General features: G+C 39.9%; 1 protein-coding gene across 1 annotated transcript in view; it reads right to left on the reverse strand.

Moving 5' to 3' along the window:
• Window positions 1-17,455, reverse strand: part of LOC126260772 (sorbitol dehydrogenase-like) — a 146,702-nt gene that overhangs the window by 79,383 nt on the left and 49,864 nt on the right. The window contains exon 3 of the mRNA XM_049958110.1: window positions 11,589-11,753. Within this exon, the coding sequence (XP_049814067.1) occupies window positions 11,589-11,753 (165 nt within the window). The remainder of the gene's footprint in view (window positions 1-11,588; window positions 11,754-17,455) is intronic.

A 17,455-nucleotide genomic window follows, 5' to 3' on the forward strand; every position in this document is an offset into this window, starting at 1 on the left:
CATTCTCCACCAGGGTTTCGATTACCTCTCGTCGTGCCCTGAAATGAGAAATGTCCTGCCCACTATCCTTCCCACCCCTCCTACTGTGGTATCGCGCCGTCCACCGAACCTACACAATATACTCGTCCATCCTTACACAACCCCTGCTCCCAATCCCTTACCTTATGGCTCATACCCCTGTAATAAACGTAGATGCAAGACCTGTTCCATACATCCTCCTACCACCACCTACTCCAGTCCGGCCACTAACATTACCTATCACATCAAAAGGCAGGGCTACCTGCAAAACCAGTCATGTGATCTACAAGCTAAGCTGCAACCACTGTGCTGCATTCCATGTAGGCATGACAACCAACAAGCTGTCTGTCCGTATGAACAGCCACCGACAAACTGTGGCCAAAAAACAAGTGGACCACCCTGTAGCTGAACATGCTGCCAAACATGATACCCCTCATCTCAATGACTGCTTCACAGCCTGTGCCATATGGATCCTTCCCACCAACACCAGCTTTTCGGAATTGTGCATGTGGGAATTTTCCCTGCAATACATCCTACGTTCTTGTAAACCTCCTGGCATCAACCTTCGTTAGTCACTGTCCTCACCCATCCAGCCCCCTCCCTGTTCCCATTCCAGCACTACACAGCCGTCATTTCAGCGCCACATCCAGTCTTCTAATTTCTTTTGTTTTTATTTCTCTCCTTTCCGCTACTTACCCCCTCCCCCCTCTGCACCTTCTGTCCTACCCTCTGCCCTCTGTCTAAACTGCAACACTTCACTGTCCGCCAGTCCCACCATACTATCCCTCCCCCTCCCCGCCCCAGCCTCCTCCTTACCCCCACCCTGTTGTCACTCCCATCATGCACTGGTGCTGCTGCTTGCAGTGTAGTTTCAGCTCTCTGAGACTGCAGATGTGTGTGCAAGTTGCGCTTGTGTGTGTGTGTGTGTGTGTGTGTGTGTGTGTGTGTGTGTGTGTCTACTGCTGACAAAGGCCTTAATGTCCGAACCTTTGATGGTGTGAATCTTTTTATTGTGCCTCTCACGGCTCAGCATCTCCGCTATATGGTGAGTAGCAACTTTCCTTCTCTCTTATTGTTACATTCCATCCTGGTTTTTCCATTGTTTGATTTCTGTGCTAATTGTAAACATTTGGAAGACGAAATGCTAGTACTCTTTAAACTATCTACTTGGCTTCTGTTCGAAAACATGTTCTTTAATTCCAAAGTAATAAACAGTTTTGTCAAAAGTATTGTTTGCATAACTATATTTGTTAATTTCATGATTTAAACAAATAATTTGGCTTAACCCTCGTAGTAGGAGAAACTGTTATAAAGAACCAATTTTAGATGGATTCAGTGAATTTAATGAGTTAAGTTTTAATTGTAATTTCTGTAAATTAAACTTTGAACAATGTGTAATTTCAGTACCTAATATTGTGATGATATATAAGGGCCCAATTTTTGGTCACGAGACAGTCAGTCCACAGCCGAGTTTCAGACAAGTAACGTGTGCTGGTTAGAACAACAACAATGCTTCAGATTAACTGTGAAATAAGTCTTATGCAATAGGCCGTTTGTAAAAACAATGACAGTGACTGTTTCCATACATACATTTCTATTCTTCAAGAACTGTGAACTTTGTGGTTATGATTTTACTGCTCGTGGATGTTCAATAGTAAACTACTGTAGCAATATGTGGAGGTTCGCCTGAAAACTATTAATGAGGCTTATCGAAAGTTATAACAATAGCGCACTGGCCATACAACTGTGTATTATTGGGAGGTTGCAAACATAAAGTAAAAGACAGTGAAACACAACTGTGCATTTATTGGCTAAATCATTTACAGTAGTTAGTGTCCCAATTACAAACGCCATTTTTCAGCCAGTGTAGCAATCCAGTACTTTGAGACCGAGGACAACAAATGAAATAAATAAAGCAGGCAGAACCACTACAATGGCCACAGCTATAAAAGCTCTAGCACAAAACAGTAATACTCTAAGCTAACAATTTTCTGATATCAGTGAAATGGAACACTCAAATTTCTGAAACTAACAAAGAAATTTCTGATACCAGTGGAACTTTGAACAATCTAATTTCTGAAATAACAGAAACTTTGATAACAGTGAAACTTTGTTAATTGAATTTAGGAAATAATATTGGTGAATGTTGTAATGCTGTTAAATATGAGGTGGGAAATCAGATTCTGGCATTCAGGTATGTACCAGGTGGACAAATTGAAACAAGGTGGACAAATTGAAACAATGAATTCAAAAATCACAGAATTAAACAGCAGATTCACAAACACAGAATCCAGTGTTCAAATTTTTAATCATTAAAGTAACTGATGCGGAAGTAAACTTACTGTTTGAAAATGCAGAAGTAGAACATAATTTTAGTAATGAAGTCGTGTCTGTTGACAGTACTTGTGAAACAAAATTTTGTAGTGTTGAAAGTCCATTTCAGAAAATGATAATGAATGTAAAAATAATGTGTCATGTTTAGAGAATAATTTGTGTGATGTTAAAACACAGTTTCATAGTTTACAGGAGGTGTGGTAACAAAAACATTTTTTAATTCAAGTTGTAATCGATTTTCTAGTACACCAGTGAAAAGTTTTACTGAAGATATCTTACAACAGTACAAGGACAATTTCATTCCAAAAATAACTGATAATCTTAAAACTAAATTTGTAAAAAGATATTTGGATGGTGAAGTACTGTCTTAGCCAAAAATAGTAGTTGTACACAGTGCGTCACCACCACCACTCATCCCTCTGAGTGAAACAGCACTCCTTACAGAGTGATGTCAAAGGTTCCAACGGAGAGTGTGCTACCCAAGCAGCATGAAGTTTGAGCCACAGACTACAGTATTGTCATGTGGGGTGAGTGAAACTATTTTGTTCTTTTGTGGTGATAATCATGGGCTTGAGCATTAAGGGATGTGGTAATAGTAGGGATAGTTTGGTGAAATTGCTGACTTGTTGCAGTTCAAGGGGAATTCCAGAGATGAGTAGTTAGTATCTGTGAGTTGCACACGGTGCAATTTGATGGGGCATAGTGCCCCTTATGTTCAATCTGTAGCAGTTGTTTGCTTCATATGTAATTGGTTTGGGCACATGGCTAGAGAGTGTAGAGTGTCCCGGCGGATCATTATTAGATAAAAGAAGTAGGTTAGGTAGCCACGGAGTGTGTTACCTGGGTCATTGGTAGATTATTATCTTTGTTTTGATTAGGTGTATTAGTTCTGAGTCATGAATATGAGTAACAGCGAGGCAGTGGCAAAATCGGTGACACAAGGTGTCAGCAGTGAGGGGGCTATACAGTCATTTGTGAATCAGGTAGCTCAAGGAAGGGCAGATAAAGTGGTTTCAGGTAGTAAACTAGCGGAGAAAGATGAGGAAATAGAGGTGTTAAAGTCACAAGCTCTAGGAGTAGATCCAGCTGTTGCTAATCTAGTTTCTTCCAGCAGGTCATCTGAGAAAATGTTAGCATTTGTTCAGATTAGATTAGATTAATTATTCATTCCATAGACACATAAAAAGAGGGAATCCTCCAGGGTGTGGAACATGTCAGATAAACACATTACAAAAATGTAATTAGAAAAACTTGAGTTTCATTAATTTTAATGATCCTCAGTCAATAAACAGTAAAATTACATACACGAATTAAATTTAAACTTCTAAAATTTACAGGTTTAATACTTACATCTGCTTTCATTAAATTTCATCATTCAGACATTTGCTAGTTTCTTGGCTATTACAACCAAGTATTGTCAAAAATTAAAATATAATAAATTTTCATTAAAATGGTCTACTGCACTTGTTGAGGAACTCATGGATGGAATAGGAGTTGGCCCCCAAAAATAAAAATTCCTTTAAATTATGTTTAAATTGTGCCTTGTCTGAAACTAAACACTTAATGGTTGCTGCTAACTTATTCAAAATATGTGTTGCTGAATACTGGACTCCTTTCTGGGCAAGAGTAAGTGATTTTAAATCTTTATGTATATTATTCTTATTCCTAGTATTGATACTGTGTACTAAGCAATTAGTTGTGTAGCAGGACTTTGAATTTCGCCGCGCTACACTCGTTCCCTCAAATAAAAAATATACCGTCGCAGCGGTATGAGCGCTTGATGGCAGAGAAAATACTAAAATTGTAACTCTTTTTTTTTCTATCTGTTTCTTTATTGTCTCTCAAGAGCGGACGCTTAATGCAGACGTGATCTGATTAAGACGAAAAAAGACTTATTAATGTGTAGACATTGTGGAAGTTGTTATGAAATTCGGAGGATGGAGAGAAGAAACTAAAATAAATTGCATTTAATATCAAGACGGTTTTGGATACATTTGAAATTCCTGGACAATGAAACTTATCGCAAGATTTCGGAGCAGACTTTTCATGCAGAAATGAAGGAGATTTTTGAAGACCTGTACGCCGCACGAAAGAAGACAAGTTAACCAGGTAAAGGATGAACTCTTATCTACGCCATTTCCCCCTGTCAGTTACATTTTGTTATTCTCTGTTCTTTTTCAATAATTTTTGTAGTGGAAAGTGGCTTAACTTTTGCTCAAAAACGCCACAAGGACCACCCCAACAATAGCTTTTCCGAATCACGAAGTCCGATAGCTTTTCTGTAATACGAAGTCTGATTTGCTTTTCATTCTTAACCTTTTTCACGCTCATTAACGATTTAAAAAAAAAAAAAAAAAAAAAAAAAAAAAAACCTTTTCACTCACGATTTCTTCCACATTTTCAACCTTTTCTTCTCTTCTTATTTTTCTTTTTTATTAACCACTACAGTTGGAAAAAGAGATGTATTATTTACAACAAATTTCATTAAGGAATAAATATACTGAGAAGCTGTGGTTAATATGCCCAATTCTTTGAATAGGTTTCGACATGATGTTCTTGGATTTACACTACTAATTACTCTTATTATACACTTCTGTACTCTAAAAGTTTCTTCTCTGTTTGTGGAGTCACCCCAAAATATGATACCATATGACATAATGGAGTGAAAATAAGCAAAATATGCCAGTTTTTTTAATATTTATATCTCCTGTGTCTGACATCATTCGCATTGCAAACACAGACTTGTTTAGGCGCTTTAGCAGTTCGTTAGTATGTTTCTCCCAACTGAATTTATTATCAAGTTGTAATCCCAAGAATTTTACACTCTCAACTTCTCCTGTTTCCATGTCATCATATTTTATACACACACCAGAAGGAAACCTCTTGGAAGTTCTGAACTACATATAGTGGGTCTTTTCAAAGTTTAATGACAGTGAATTGGTTATGAACCACTTATTAATGTCAGTAAAAATTTGATTAGCTGCCCTTTCTAAATTTATATTTGATTTACTATTTATTGCAATGTTTATATCATCTGCAACTAAGACAAACTTGGCATTTGTTAATGTAATAGATGACAGGTAATTAATAGACACAAGAAACAGTAGTGGATCTAGTATGGAACCTTGGGGAACACCACATGTAATTTCTTCCCCGTCAGATGATGTCTGATTGCCTACTGCTGAACTGTTACGTAATGACATCCTTTGTTTTCTATTAGTAAGATATGACTGAAACCATTTTGCAGCACTTACAGTGACGCCATAATATTTTAATTTACTTAAGATAATGCTGTGATTCACACAGTTAAACGCCTTTGACAGGTCACAGAATATGCCAGTTGCTTCTAATTTGTTGTCCAATGAATTAAGGACATTTTTGCTGTAAGTGTAAATAGCTTTCTCAATTTCAGAACCCTTTGTGGAGGATCACAGATCATTGACTAACATAGTGCATTGGTCAGATAAGCAGTAATTACAGATTGCAATAGTTATGCTTAATAGGAGAAGCAAAGTCATTTGTATGGTGCACAGAGGTGCTGCACAATGTAAAGATTTTTGATCAACTTAGGCAAAGACTACAGTTAAGGTTTAGGAAATATAATAGTCCATATTCTTTCCATAAGCAGTTCAGTATGGTTTCCAAAAGGCATAATCAAGCAGTTGAGGAGTTCACAGATAGGATAAGTAATCTGAATGTACATACTTACAAACTAACACAGAATGACGAGGTGAACAAATTATTGCTACAGGAAGCGAGCAATGTGGATTTGATGCTTTTCTGAGAGGTTTGGCTTTTCTGAGTGGTTTGGCACCAGTGATGTCTAGGTGTGCACTGGAGTGCCTAAAGATATCCAGGCAGTGGTTAGATCAGCATTGGAATATGAGGAAATTGATGTGTCAGCAGATATAAGATACTGAAGAAACGTGTATGCTTTGAATGTAAACTGTAAGGCAGTGGCAAAACCGTTGACACAAGGTGTCAGCAGGGCATATGCAGGGGCAATGCTACAAGGCATGGAGGAGTAATAGGGTGGTGTGAATGCCTGATCATTTAATGGAAATATGTAGAAAGCTTTGTAGTCTGGAAATAGTAGTAAGGATGATATGAATCAATGGCAAGGATATGAGGGTAATGGGAGAGGTGGTCTGGGGAGTAAGAAGTGCCCACTCAACTCATGTGGGAACCCTGGAGCCACCAGAGGGAGTTCCCAGTAAAGATAAATGCAGCAGAAATGAATATATAGGTGATATGTGCTATAGTGGGTGTGATAGATGGTAAGGAATATAATGTTTTGTTGCACACACGGGTGCATGTGTCAGTGGCCTCAAGAGAGTTAGTCGGCAGGAGGGGTTGAAACCCACAACATTACAAGTTAATGCATGAAGTAGGGTAGTGAGATACCAGGATAATTTTTGTACCAAGGAGGCTAAATTGCTGAAGGGAACATTGTTGGCTACATTGGAGATCCTGATGAAGAAGATTGCCATGCAGATGGTGTAGGCTATAAGAGGGCAGAGGATGCTGCTAGGACTGCATTTAATGAGAAACTGAAGCATTTAAAGGGAACAGAAATGACATGGCTCAAAGTCATGTTACTAGAATGTTTTTCTCCAACAAGAGCCATTGCCTGCTACACCAGCAGCACATGATTCTGACAGGGAATGAAGCACCAGTGTGTCAGAGCCCTTACAGAATACCATGATCACTACAACTTGTTTGGAGAAATTTATAAATAACACTTGGCTGACAGGATAACAGAAGAGCACAGCAGCCCTTGAGGGGGGGGGGGGGGGGGGGCATGAATTGTAATTGTAATTGTACCCAAGAAGTCTACTGATGGCTCAAAGAAGTATCAATTTTGTTGTGATTACTCCCATTTGAGTGCCTACCCAATTCTGAACATCATAGAAATGATATACAGTACACTCTAGGACAATGCCAGTGCTTCTCGACAGACTTGGAAGTGGATTTCACCAATTAGAAGCTGCTCTGGAGGATAGACCAAAGCAGCATTTTCAGAACCTACCAATATAGAAGAATGCCTTTTCAATTAAAAAATGCACCAGCAACATTCCAGCATTCATTTGACAGGGTGTTGAAGGAATTAAGACCACATTGTGTCTGGCATATTTCCATGACATAATTGTCTTTTTGAGGAATATGCAGGAGCATAGGCAACTACTGACTGTAGTATTTGAGAGGTTCAAGCAGCCCATTTAACACTAATTACTGAGAAATGACACTTTACATTAAAAGAAATCAACTATTCATGTGATTAGTAAGGATGGTATAAGAACTGACCCTAGATTAGTGCAAGCAGTGCAAGATTTTCCAGTACTGGGAACAACCAGGGAGTTGTAATCTTTTCTGGGTCTTGCAAATTATTGTAGGAAGTCCATGAAGGGCTCTGGAGGTATAGCATGACCGCTTACAGAGTTGTTGAAGAAGGGTGTTAAGTTTATATGGTCAAAGAAATGTCCGGAGCATTTTTCGAGTTAAAAAAGGTGTTGACAATGAGTCCGGTGTTGCTATTTCCAGAGTTTCAGGTGGAATTCACATTGTCGTGTAATGTGTTGAACAGATGCTCTTGGGTGCATATTGAGCCAAGAGGTCAATTGTCAGGAATGCCCTATTGCCTTTGCATCAAGATGGTTGAACAGAGCAGAGAGGACTTATTGTACAACAGAGAGGAAATGCATAGCTTGGTGTACTTAGTAACATACTTCCGGTGTTACCTGTACAGCAGGAATTCAGAACAGTGACAGACCATGCCTACTTTTAAGTACTTGCTAGGTTTGAAGGATTCATACAATAGACTAATGAGATGGGCATTAAACTCAGTTAATTTGACTACAAAGTAATCCATAAACCAGGGAAGCAGTACGGAAATGCAGACAGGTTACCCAGAAAAAATAGCATAGCACAAGCACTAGGTCAGGAACTTTGGGAATGACAAACAGCACAGAGCACCAACGATGAATATAGACAGTATAGCAAGCAACAGCGATTTAGCAAGCATGATGGATCATTGTGTAGAGAAACAAGCTTAGGACCACAGGTTGTGGTGCCAGGAGAGTTGCAGCAGGGAGTGTGACGTGAAATGTATGATCACATCTTGTCAGGCCATGGGGAATGCCGGGCACTGAATCAGAGTGTGACAGAAAAGTACTGGTGTAGGAGAAGGGAGAATGGTGTCAATCAGTTTGTCAGAAATTGTGTGGAATGTGCACAGCATTCAAATTTGAATCAGAAGCAGCTACTATTTCATAGGTTCCCAGAAGCAATGGAATTGTTTAGTTTCATTGAGGTGGACATGTTAGTACTATTCAACTGAACATAAACAGGTGATCATTTTGCACTGACCATAAAAGACTACAATTTTCCTTACAAGTTGGTGCCAATGCCAGAGCAATAGGCAGTCACATTCATGCTGGTGGAATAGGTGGATATTGACATCTGGGGTTCTGGAGAAAATAATTATGGACAAAGGGATGAACTTCATGTCAGACCTGATGAAAATTTTATTTCAGTTATTTAAAGTAAAAAAAGTTGAGAACTAGTCCACTTCATCCACAAACTAACAGAAGAACAGAACGAGTTCATCAGGTGATTGAGTAGATGCTTAGTTATTAAGTGATTGCACACCAATTGTATTGGAGATGTATCTGTCATACAGTGAGAGCATACAACTCCAAAATGCACACTAGCAGAACATTGTTGTCAATTGTGGTGACGTATAGGAAAAAGACATGATTAGCCAGAAAGAAGGCAATAAGGGAGAATTGGTCTGAAAATCTGCAAGAATGGTGAGGAAAGTGTGGAGAAAGATGCAGCATTGGAGAAGTAGGAAGAGGCAGTACCGCGAGTGAGAACATTACCTCAGTATAAAGTGAGCCACTGAGACATGTTATCAAGCCTACAAACTCTGAAAGGCAAAAACAAAGAAGTTTGTAATGTGGTACCAGGGCCCATACCATGTCACTGGAACCAAATCAGCACTAAATGTAAAGCTGCAGCTGTCAACAATCACACGTGTTGGGCATATGACCATTCTAGGGTCTGCCAGAAGCCATTCCACAAGAGGTATTAATGAAAATGAGGAAAGAGGCAAATAAGAAGGAGTGGAAAGATGAGCAGCAGGAGTAGGTGGTACGGATACTAAGAGATCAGTACATATTGAGACAAAGGAAATAATTAATGGTTATTGTGTTTTGTGTTTGTAGGATATTCTCCATTTGTGTTTTCGATATGGTTGTGTTTTAGATAAGGTTGTATGATTGTTTTATCATTAGTATTTAAAGATTTGGTGCCACCAGGCTTATGAGAGGAGGGGAATGATACTGATGCCTGTGCCCTCAGGTCATCAATAGGAAAAGGGTCAGAAAAGAACAATGCTAATTTTGAAAATGCTGTACCTCTTCACTGGGGGTGCAGTTGGGGCACTGCTAGACCATCACCTGGACAGAAAAAGAGCCAAAGAAATTGGTAAACCTGCCTAATTTCGTGTACGGCCCCTGTGAGCACACAGAAATGCCACAACTTGACGTGATATGAATTTGACTAATGTCTGAAGTAGTGCTGGAGGGAACTGACACCATGAATCCTTCGGGTCTGTCCATAAATCCGTAAGAGTATGAGGAGGTAGAGATCTCTTCTGAACAGCATGTTGCAAGGCATCTCAGATATGCTCAATAATGTCCATGTCTGGGGAGTCTGGTGGCCAGTGAAAGTGTTTAAACTGTGAAGAGTGTTCCTGGAGCCACTCTGTAGAAATTCTCGATGTGTGGGGTGTTGCATTGTCCTGCTGGAATCCCCCACAATGGAATGCACAATGGACATGAATGGATGCTGGTGATCAGACATGATGCTTACGTATGTGTCACCAGTCAGAGTCATATCTAGTTGTATCAGGAACCCCATATCACTCCGACTGCACACGCCCTACACCATTACAGAGCCTCCACTAGCTTGAACAGTCCCCTGCTGACATTCAGGGTCCTTGGTTTCGTGAGGTTGTCTCCATACCCGTACACGTCCATCGACTCGATACAATTAGAAATGAGACTTATCTGACCAGGCAACACGATTCCAGTCATAAACAGTCCAATGTTGGTGTTGATGGGCCTAGATGGAGCATAAAGCTTTCTGTCATGCAGTCATTAAGGGTACACGAGTGTGCCTTTGGCTTCGAAAGCCCATATTGATGATGTTTCATTGAATGGTTTGCACACTGGTACTTGTTGATGGCCCAGCATTGAAATCTGCAGCAGTTTTCAGAAGGGTTGCGCTTCTGTCATGTTGAACAATTCTCTTCAGTTGTCATTGGTCCCGTTCTTGCAGGATCTTTTTCTGGCTGCAACGATGTCAGAGATTTGTTGTTTCACCAATTTCCTGATATTCACGGTACACTCATGAAATGGTTATACAGGAAAATACTCACTTCCTCACTACCTCAGAGATGCTGTCTCCCATCGCTCGTGCGCCAACTATAATACCACGTTCAAACTCACATAAATCTTGATAACTCGCCATTGTAGCAGCAATAACCTTTCTAACAACAGTGCCAGACACTTGTTGTCTTATATAGGCATTGCTGACCACAGCACCATATTCTCCCTGTTTACACATCTCTGTATTTGAATATGCATGCCTATACCAATTTCTTTGGCGCTTCAGTATATTTTTGAGACAACCAAATGTAGTGTTATCCAGTTACAGATGGCCATTAAGTTTAATTTTTAAGGTGTGGGAGCTGCAGAACAAAATTAGGATACTGGAGAAGGTGTTTTCAGAGTTAAAAAAAAGGAACATCCTCACCAAAAAGATATGATTGAACCAGAAACATTTTTTCAGAGAGTGGCTTTACATTGGATATACCATGACATAGTAGTGATCATTAGTTGCTATGAGCAAATGAAGCTCATGGGGGGAATTACATTAGTAGACTGTTAATTGACTTGACTATGTGTGATATTATGGAGCCCATGTTTCATTTACCAGCTGCTATGATGGGAGTTACTCTGCTGAAAGTGACACAGCCACAGCTGTATTGGCCAGAAAAACCTCTAGAAATGTTAATAAAGCTTTCATCCAATGGTTATATATGGCTGATGAACATTTGGAAAATTTTAGCTGAGGCATGCTCGACCCAATTCAGGTTTGGTAACTAAAGTGAAATGGATGATGGGGTTGTCGGGTGACCCACGAGGCACCCAGGCCTGTGGTCTGCCTACCTGGCTGTAGGTGGCTGACAGCGGCACCGGTGCGCACTACCACGCCACTGGCTTCGTGGCCCAGGACCATGGGCCCTGCCAGTGTGTAGCTGCCAATGCGGCCGTGCTTCAAGAAGTGCACGTCCGAGCCGCAGATGCCCATGCAGTGTACTCGCACCAGCACCTCTGCAAGTATGAGAAAAAAACTGATAATAGGACTGTTCTGAACACTTTGAGATTTGTGCATTCCTGCTTTTATAAAAACTGTCTATCACAGCTTCATAAACAGACTTCACCTAGTTGCTATGGATACACGTAACTTAAATTCCATAACAAAGAGGAAGAATCCAAAAGCATTTGATTACAAGATTAGAGGTGAATACCTCGACAACCCCTACTAACTGATGAAAAGGGAAAAAGTTTATCACTTATTGCATTTTCTCTGTTCATGCAGTAAAACTGACACATCATGAAGGACGTTTTAATTTATTACTTCTTTGCTACTAACTGTATTCATGACACTTTCTTCAGACAGCATTCACACACACCACTGAATGTACCTAAAAATAGCATCATTGTACGTCACATAGTTCAAGACATATGATGTCATAAACTCTGAGATGCATGGACAACTGTCACTTCATGTGTGATGTTTAAATTTATTACTTCTTTGCTACCAATTCTGTTCGCAACTTATTTCACGGACTGTCCACATTTGCCATGGAATGTACCCACAAAATTATATCATTGTGCACCACATTGTTCAGGAGATATGACATTACAAACATTGAGTTGCGTGGAAACAAAACTGCTGCTCAAAATTTGCTAGAGATGCAGGTGAAATATATGTACAAATATGTGTGGAATATATTAAGTATGTGTGAAATATATGTGACATGTCCATATGTGGAAAATTAAACTTCATGTCTGTATGTGAGAAACTAAACTTGGTACACATATTACTTTGAATCTGAAAGAAATATTGTGGTTTTAACAACCACTATTGGAATGGGAATTATGACATGAAGAGAGACAAGGGGAAGAAGAGATGGACAGGAAGAGAGATGGAAAGAGGATGTGGACATGGATATGAGGGAAGAGGGAGGGGGAGGGCAAAATGGACAGAGAAAGGTAAGAGGAGGAAACAAACAGAGAGAGGGACAGGGAAAGATAGACAGAGGAAGGAAAGAGGAGATGGACAGAGAGAGAGAGAGAGGGAGGAGCACATAAAGAGAGTGAGGAAAAAATAGACAAGGCATGAGGAAATAGACTCTGCAGGGGAAGGAGGAGATAGACAATGGAGGAAGGAGCAGATGGACAGAGGGGGAGGAACAAATGGACAAAGAGAGTGAGGAGTAGTAGGACAGAGAGAGAGAGAGAGAGACAGTAGGAGTTAGAAAAGAGAGTGGTAGAAGATGGAGGTGGAGAGAGAGAGCTAGGAGAAGAGATGGAGTTTGAGGAAGGAAGATGGAGGAGATGGACAGGGAGAGGAGGAGTGGAGAGATGGACTAATAGAATTGGAATAAATATATACCTGGCCAACACCAGACACTCAGTTAACAGTGGTAGTAGTACTAATACTAATAATACAGTTGTTCTGGATTGTAGAATTCATCATTTACAATAATTAGTTTCCTTTTTGCCAGCAACAGTATTTCAAAGAAACTTAAATTCTACGATCTGCTATTGAGGAACTGCTCACTGATTTATCCAATTATCATTGATCAGTTTTTTTATTAAAGTCAAAGTGCATCATTTGGCAGTGCTGTCCGTTTTACAGTCAACAGTAGTACATGTAGTTATTTGGCAACTGAACTTTAAAATTTTCCACATCATTAGTTAAGTCATATTGGCAAGATCAATATAAAGCCAAATAATTGCTCTGCTCACAGTTAACATGAGCAATAACTAAATATATTGTAATTAATGTGAGCAAAGTTTAAACAGAAGATAGTGACAGATTGCCATTGCTCTAAAATTTCTGTATGCTTATCCTTATACATCTATACTATGCAGACCACTGTGAAGTGCATGGCAGATGGTACATCCCGTTGTACCAGTTATTAGGGTTTCTTCCTGTTCTATTCACATATTGAGTGTGGAAGAACGATTGTTTGAACGCCTCTGTGTGTACTGTAATTAATGTAATCTTGCCTTCACAATCCTGTGTGACCAATAAGTAGGGGATTTTAGTTTAGTCACAGAATCATCATTTGAAAATGGTTTTTGAAACTTTGTAAGTAGGCTTTGTGGGGTAATTTACATCTATCTTCAAGAGTCTGCAAGTTCAGTTTCTTCAGCATTTCTGTGCCCCCCACCCCCCCCCCACCCCCCACCGGTCAATCAAGCCAGTGACCACTCGTTCTACCCTTCTGTGTATCCAGTCAGTACCCCTTGTTACTCATATGTGGTGTTTGCAATATTCCATAATGGGTTGAATGAGTGATTTGTAAGCAGTCTCCTTTGTAAACTGATTGCATGTTTTCTACTTATAAACCAAAATCTGCTACCCTTTTTTACCTGTGATCATTCCATTTCATATCCCAACAAAGTGTTACACCTGATATTTGTATGTGTTGGGAGATTCCAGTTGTGGTTCATTGATATTATAGTCATAGCATACTATGTTTTTTCATTTTGTGAAGTGTGTAATTTTACATTTCTGAATATTGAAGCAAGTTGCCAATATTTACGCCACTTTGAAATCTTATGAAGATTGGACTGAATATTTATGAAGCTTGTTTTAGACAGTACTTCACTGTAGATAACTGCATCATCTGCAAAAGGTCTGAGATTACTGTTAATGTTGTCCATATGGTCATTAACATACAACATAAACTGCAAGGGCCCCAAAACGCTTCCCTGGGTACACCCAGTGTTAGCTCTACAGCTGATGATGACTCTCCATGCAATGTAACTTGCTGCATCCTCCATACCAAAAAATCCTCAATCCAGTCACTAATTTCCTATGTTACCCCACATGAACATACCTTTCACAATAAGAATAGATTTGGTACTGAGTCAAATGCTTTTTGGAAATCAATAAACATTGCATCTGCCTGATGGCCTTGATCCAAAGCTATCAGTATATCTTGTGAGAAAAGTGTGAGTTTGGTTTCATATGATTGATGTTTACAGAATCCTTGTTGGCAGACGTGGAAAAGGTCATTCTATTTGAGATACCTTATTAGATTTGAGCACAGAATGTGTTCTACGATTCTACAAGAAATCAGTGTCAAAGATACTGGACAGTAGTTTTGTGTATCATGTCTACTACTACCCTTCTTGTAAATGGTTGTGAGCTGTGCTTTCTTCCAACTACTGGGCACGGTTTTTTGGTTGAGGCGTCTACAATAGATTGTAATTGGAAGAGGGACTAACTCAGCTGGAATTTCAGTGTAGAATGTGATAGGGATCCCAATGGGCCCTGGATCTTTGTTCAATTTTAATGATATCAGCTGTTTTTCAACATCGCTGACACTTACTTCGCTTATCTTTTCAGTGGTACGAGGATTAAATTGGGGAAATTCTCCTGGTTTTTTTTCTTTGTAAAGGAACATTTAAAACTGGAGTTAAGTGTTTCAACTTTTACATTGCTACCCTCAAGTTCAGCTCATGTCTCATTCATGAGTGACTGGATACTAACTGTGGTTCCACAAACAGTGTTTACATATGACCAAAATTTCTTTCTTGTTTGTGAAACATCATTTGAAAATATACTGCAATGGTAGTCACTGAAGGCTTACAGCATTTGTCTCTTGAGAGCCAAATGTGTTTCATCCAGCATCTCTCTGTCTATAACCCTATGCTATGAAATACAAAGCTACGAAAATTCTGCAAAACACATCCAACTGTTGGGATGATGTATACAAGTGGCTACTGAAATCAGACTACATGAGAATCTCATCAACAAGGACAATGGATTTCAACTTAGCCAAGAGTTGGCTCCCATACTGAAAATTCTCCAAACACAGTGGGAACAGAGCAATGAGCATGGCAAGGGCAGAGTGCAGATTGAAGACTGCCCCTTGATTTCCAATCACAAGCTATCCCACCACTGAACACATCAGGTGGTCCATACATGGGGTCAGTGGCGGGGGAGATGACCAGTATATAAACCACACCCACTGGTTCAGGATATGTGGATTCCGAGATGCATCCGTGACCTGCACAGGCGCTCGTTTTCTGCACGCTGCCTTGTGGTGCTGCCTTTATTCAGAAACTTCTGGTCTACATGAAAGACAGCTCACCCTCACTGCTGAAATTAAGATAGTTTGAGTGCATGCTCATTTTGAATGTGCAACAGAGTGAAATTGTCGGTGTTACACATCACTGTTCACGATAGCTCACAAAGTTGTCGTGTAACTCCTGCCGCCAGCACACCGTACCGTATAGATCCCACTCTGCATCCTCGGAGAATAGGGATTACTCCAAGTTAGAATCTGTGGCATTTTTCAGTGACCTGTGCTTGTGTATGTTAGGATCAGCACTGCACTGGCTACCTGGTGGTGTTAACCAAGGTGTAACTGACATACTGGGTGTGCAGGCTGTTGGGTCATGTGTGCCAGATGTATGAGCTAACTGCCTCTGAGCAGAGGTCTGCCTCAGCCTGCTGTGGCAGTTCTCTGGGCTACCACAGTCTAGACACATCCCAAAAACACAAACAGTCACACAAATAAATATGAACACAAAGTGAACCAGGTGATGCACCTGACAGTTAGTCAAAGATATAGGTCATGGAGTATATAATGCCAGCTACTAAGATGCATCTACCTCAGGACTGTGAGAAAGTAGACATCAAGGTCACAGTACCTACTGCTAACCGATTTGAAACACTTTCTCGCTGTGGAAGATGCTCCCTGCCCATGGGCATCACAACTACAACGAGACAAAAAATACAAAGTACCACTCGTCATTTGTTACATGACCGGGGGTACTTGACCTGCTAAGTGAACTGTAGCCAGGACTAAAAAGGAAAAACCTTTGTGCATAGAGCAAAGATAGTATTAAAATCCAGGTATACAATGTTGAAGACTACCAGTATATTGAAAGTAACTAAAAAATAAGAAAAATTCAATATCGCCCCTACAATTCCGACTCTAAAAAGTTTGTGAAAGTAGTAGTAAGAGACCTCCCCATAGAGGCAGAAGAAGTCTAAGTACAGGATGCCATCAAAGAATTAAACTACAAAGTACACATCATCATTGCCTTCAAAAAGATCAAGAAAACTGATGGGAAACAGCAGTCAGGGAAATGGCCCATCTTCTGTGTAACTATCACCAGGAATCCAAAGTGGAACTCCATGTACAAAGTGAAATGACTTCTCAGTTTTAAATGCAAGAAAAAATCCTACAGAAACTGTAATGGCCCCATACAATGTCATAGGTGCCAAAGATGTAACCATGGATAATGGAATTACAATGCTAATCCTTGCTGTATCAAACTTGAATGCGAACATTTCAGCTATCTCTGCACAAAATCATGCACCACAGCAGTAAAGTGCATGCACTGCACAGGGGTGCACCCTGAAAATTATTGCAAATGCTCATCGTAGATTTTAAAGATCCAGCAGATGTCAAATACTACATGCAGAGCGGAAGCTGTGCCAGAAAGTCAGTACCAGCTCTCAACACTAAAAACTTTCCCGCTTTATGGCAGAGGCAACACCATCAGGTTTATTTCCCCAACCTAAAATACATTCCATTCCAAAGATATTTACTTCAGATGCAGGTCAGCCGATGATGATAGAAGTTACAATCAGCCAATGAAAACATCAATTTCAAACAGGGATGCATGTTGTGTACACATTACACAGTTTGGTTCACGTGGTTTACGTCTGGATCAAACGTTTAGCACCCTGTGATGTTTGTGGGAAAAGCTTTCTCCAC

This window comes from Schistocerca nitens, chromosome 5, assembly GCF_023898315.1.
Source record: "Schistocerca nitens isolate TAMUIC-IGC-003100 chromosome 5, iqSchNite1.1, whole genome shotgun sequence".
NCBI classification, from domain to species: Eukaryota; Metazoa; Arthropoda; class Insecta; order Orthoptera; family Acrididae; genus Schistocerca; species Schistocerca nitens.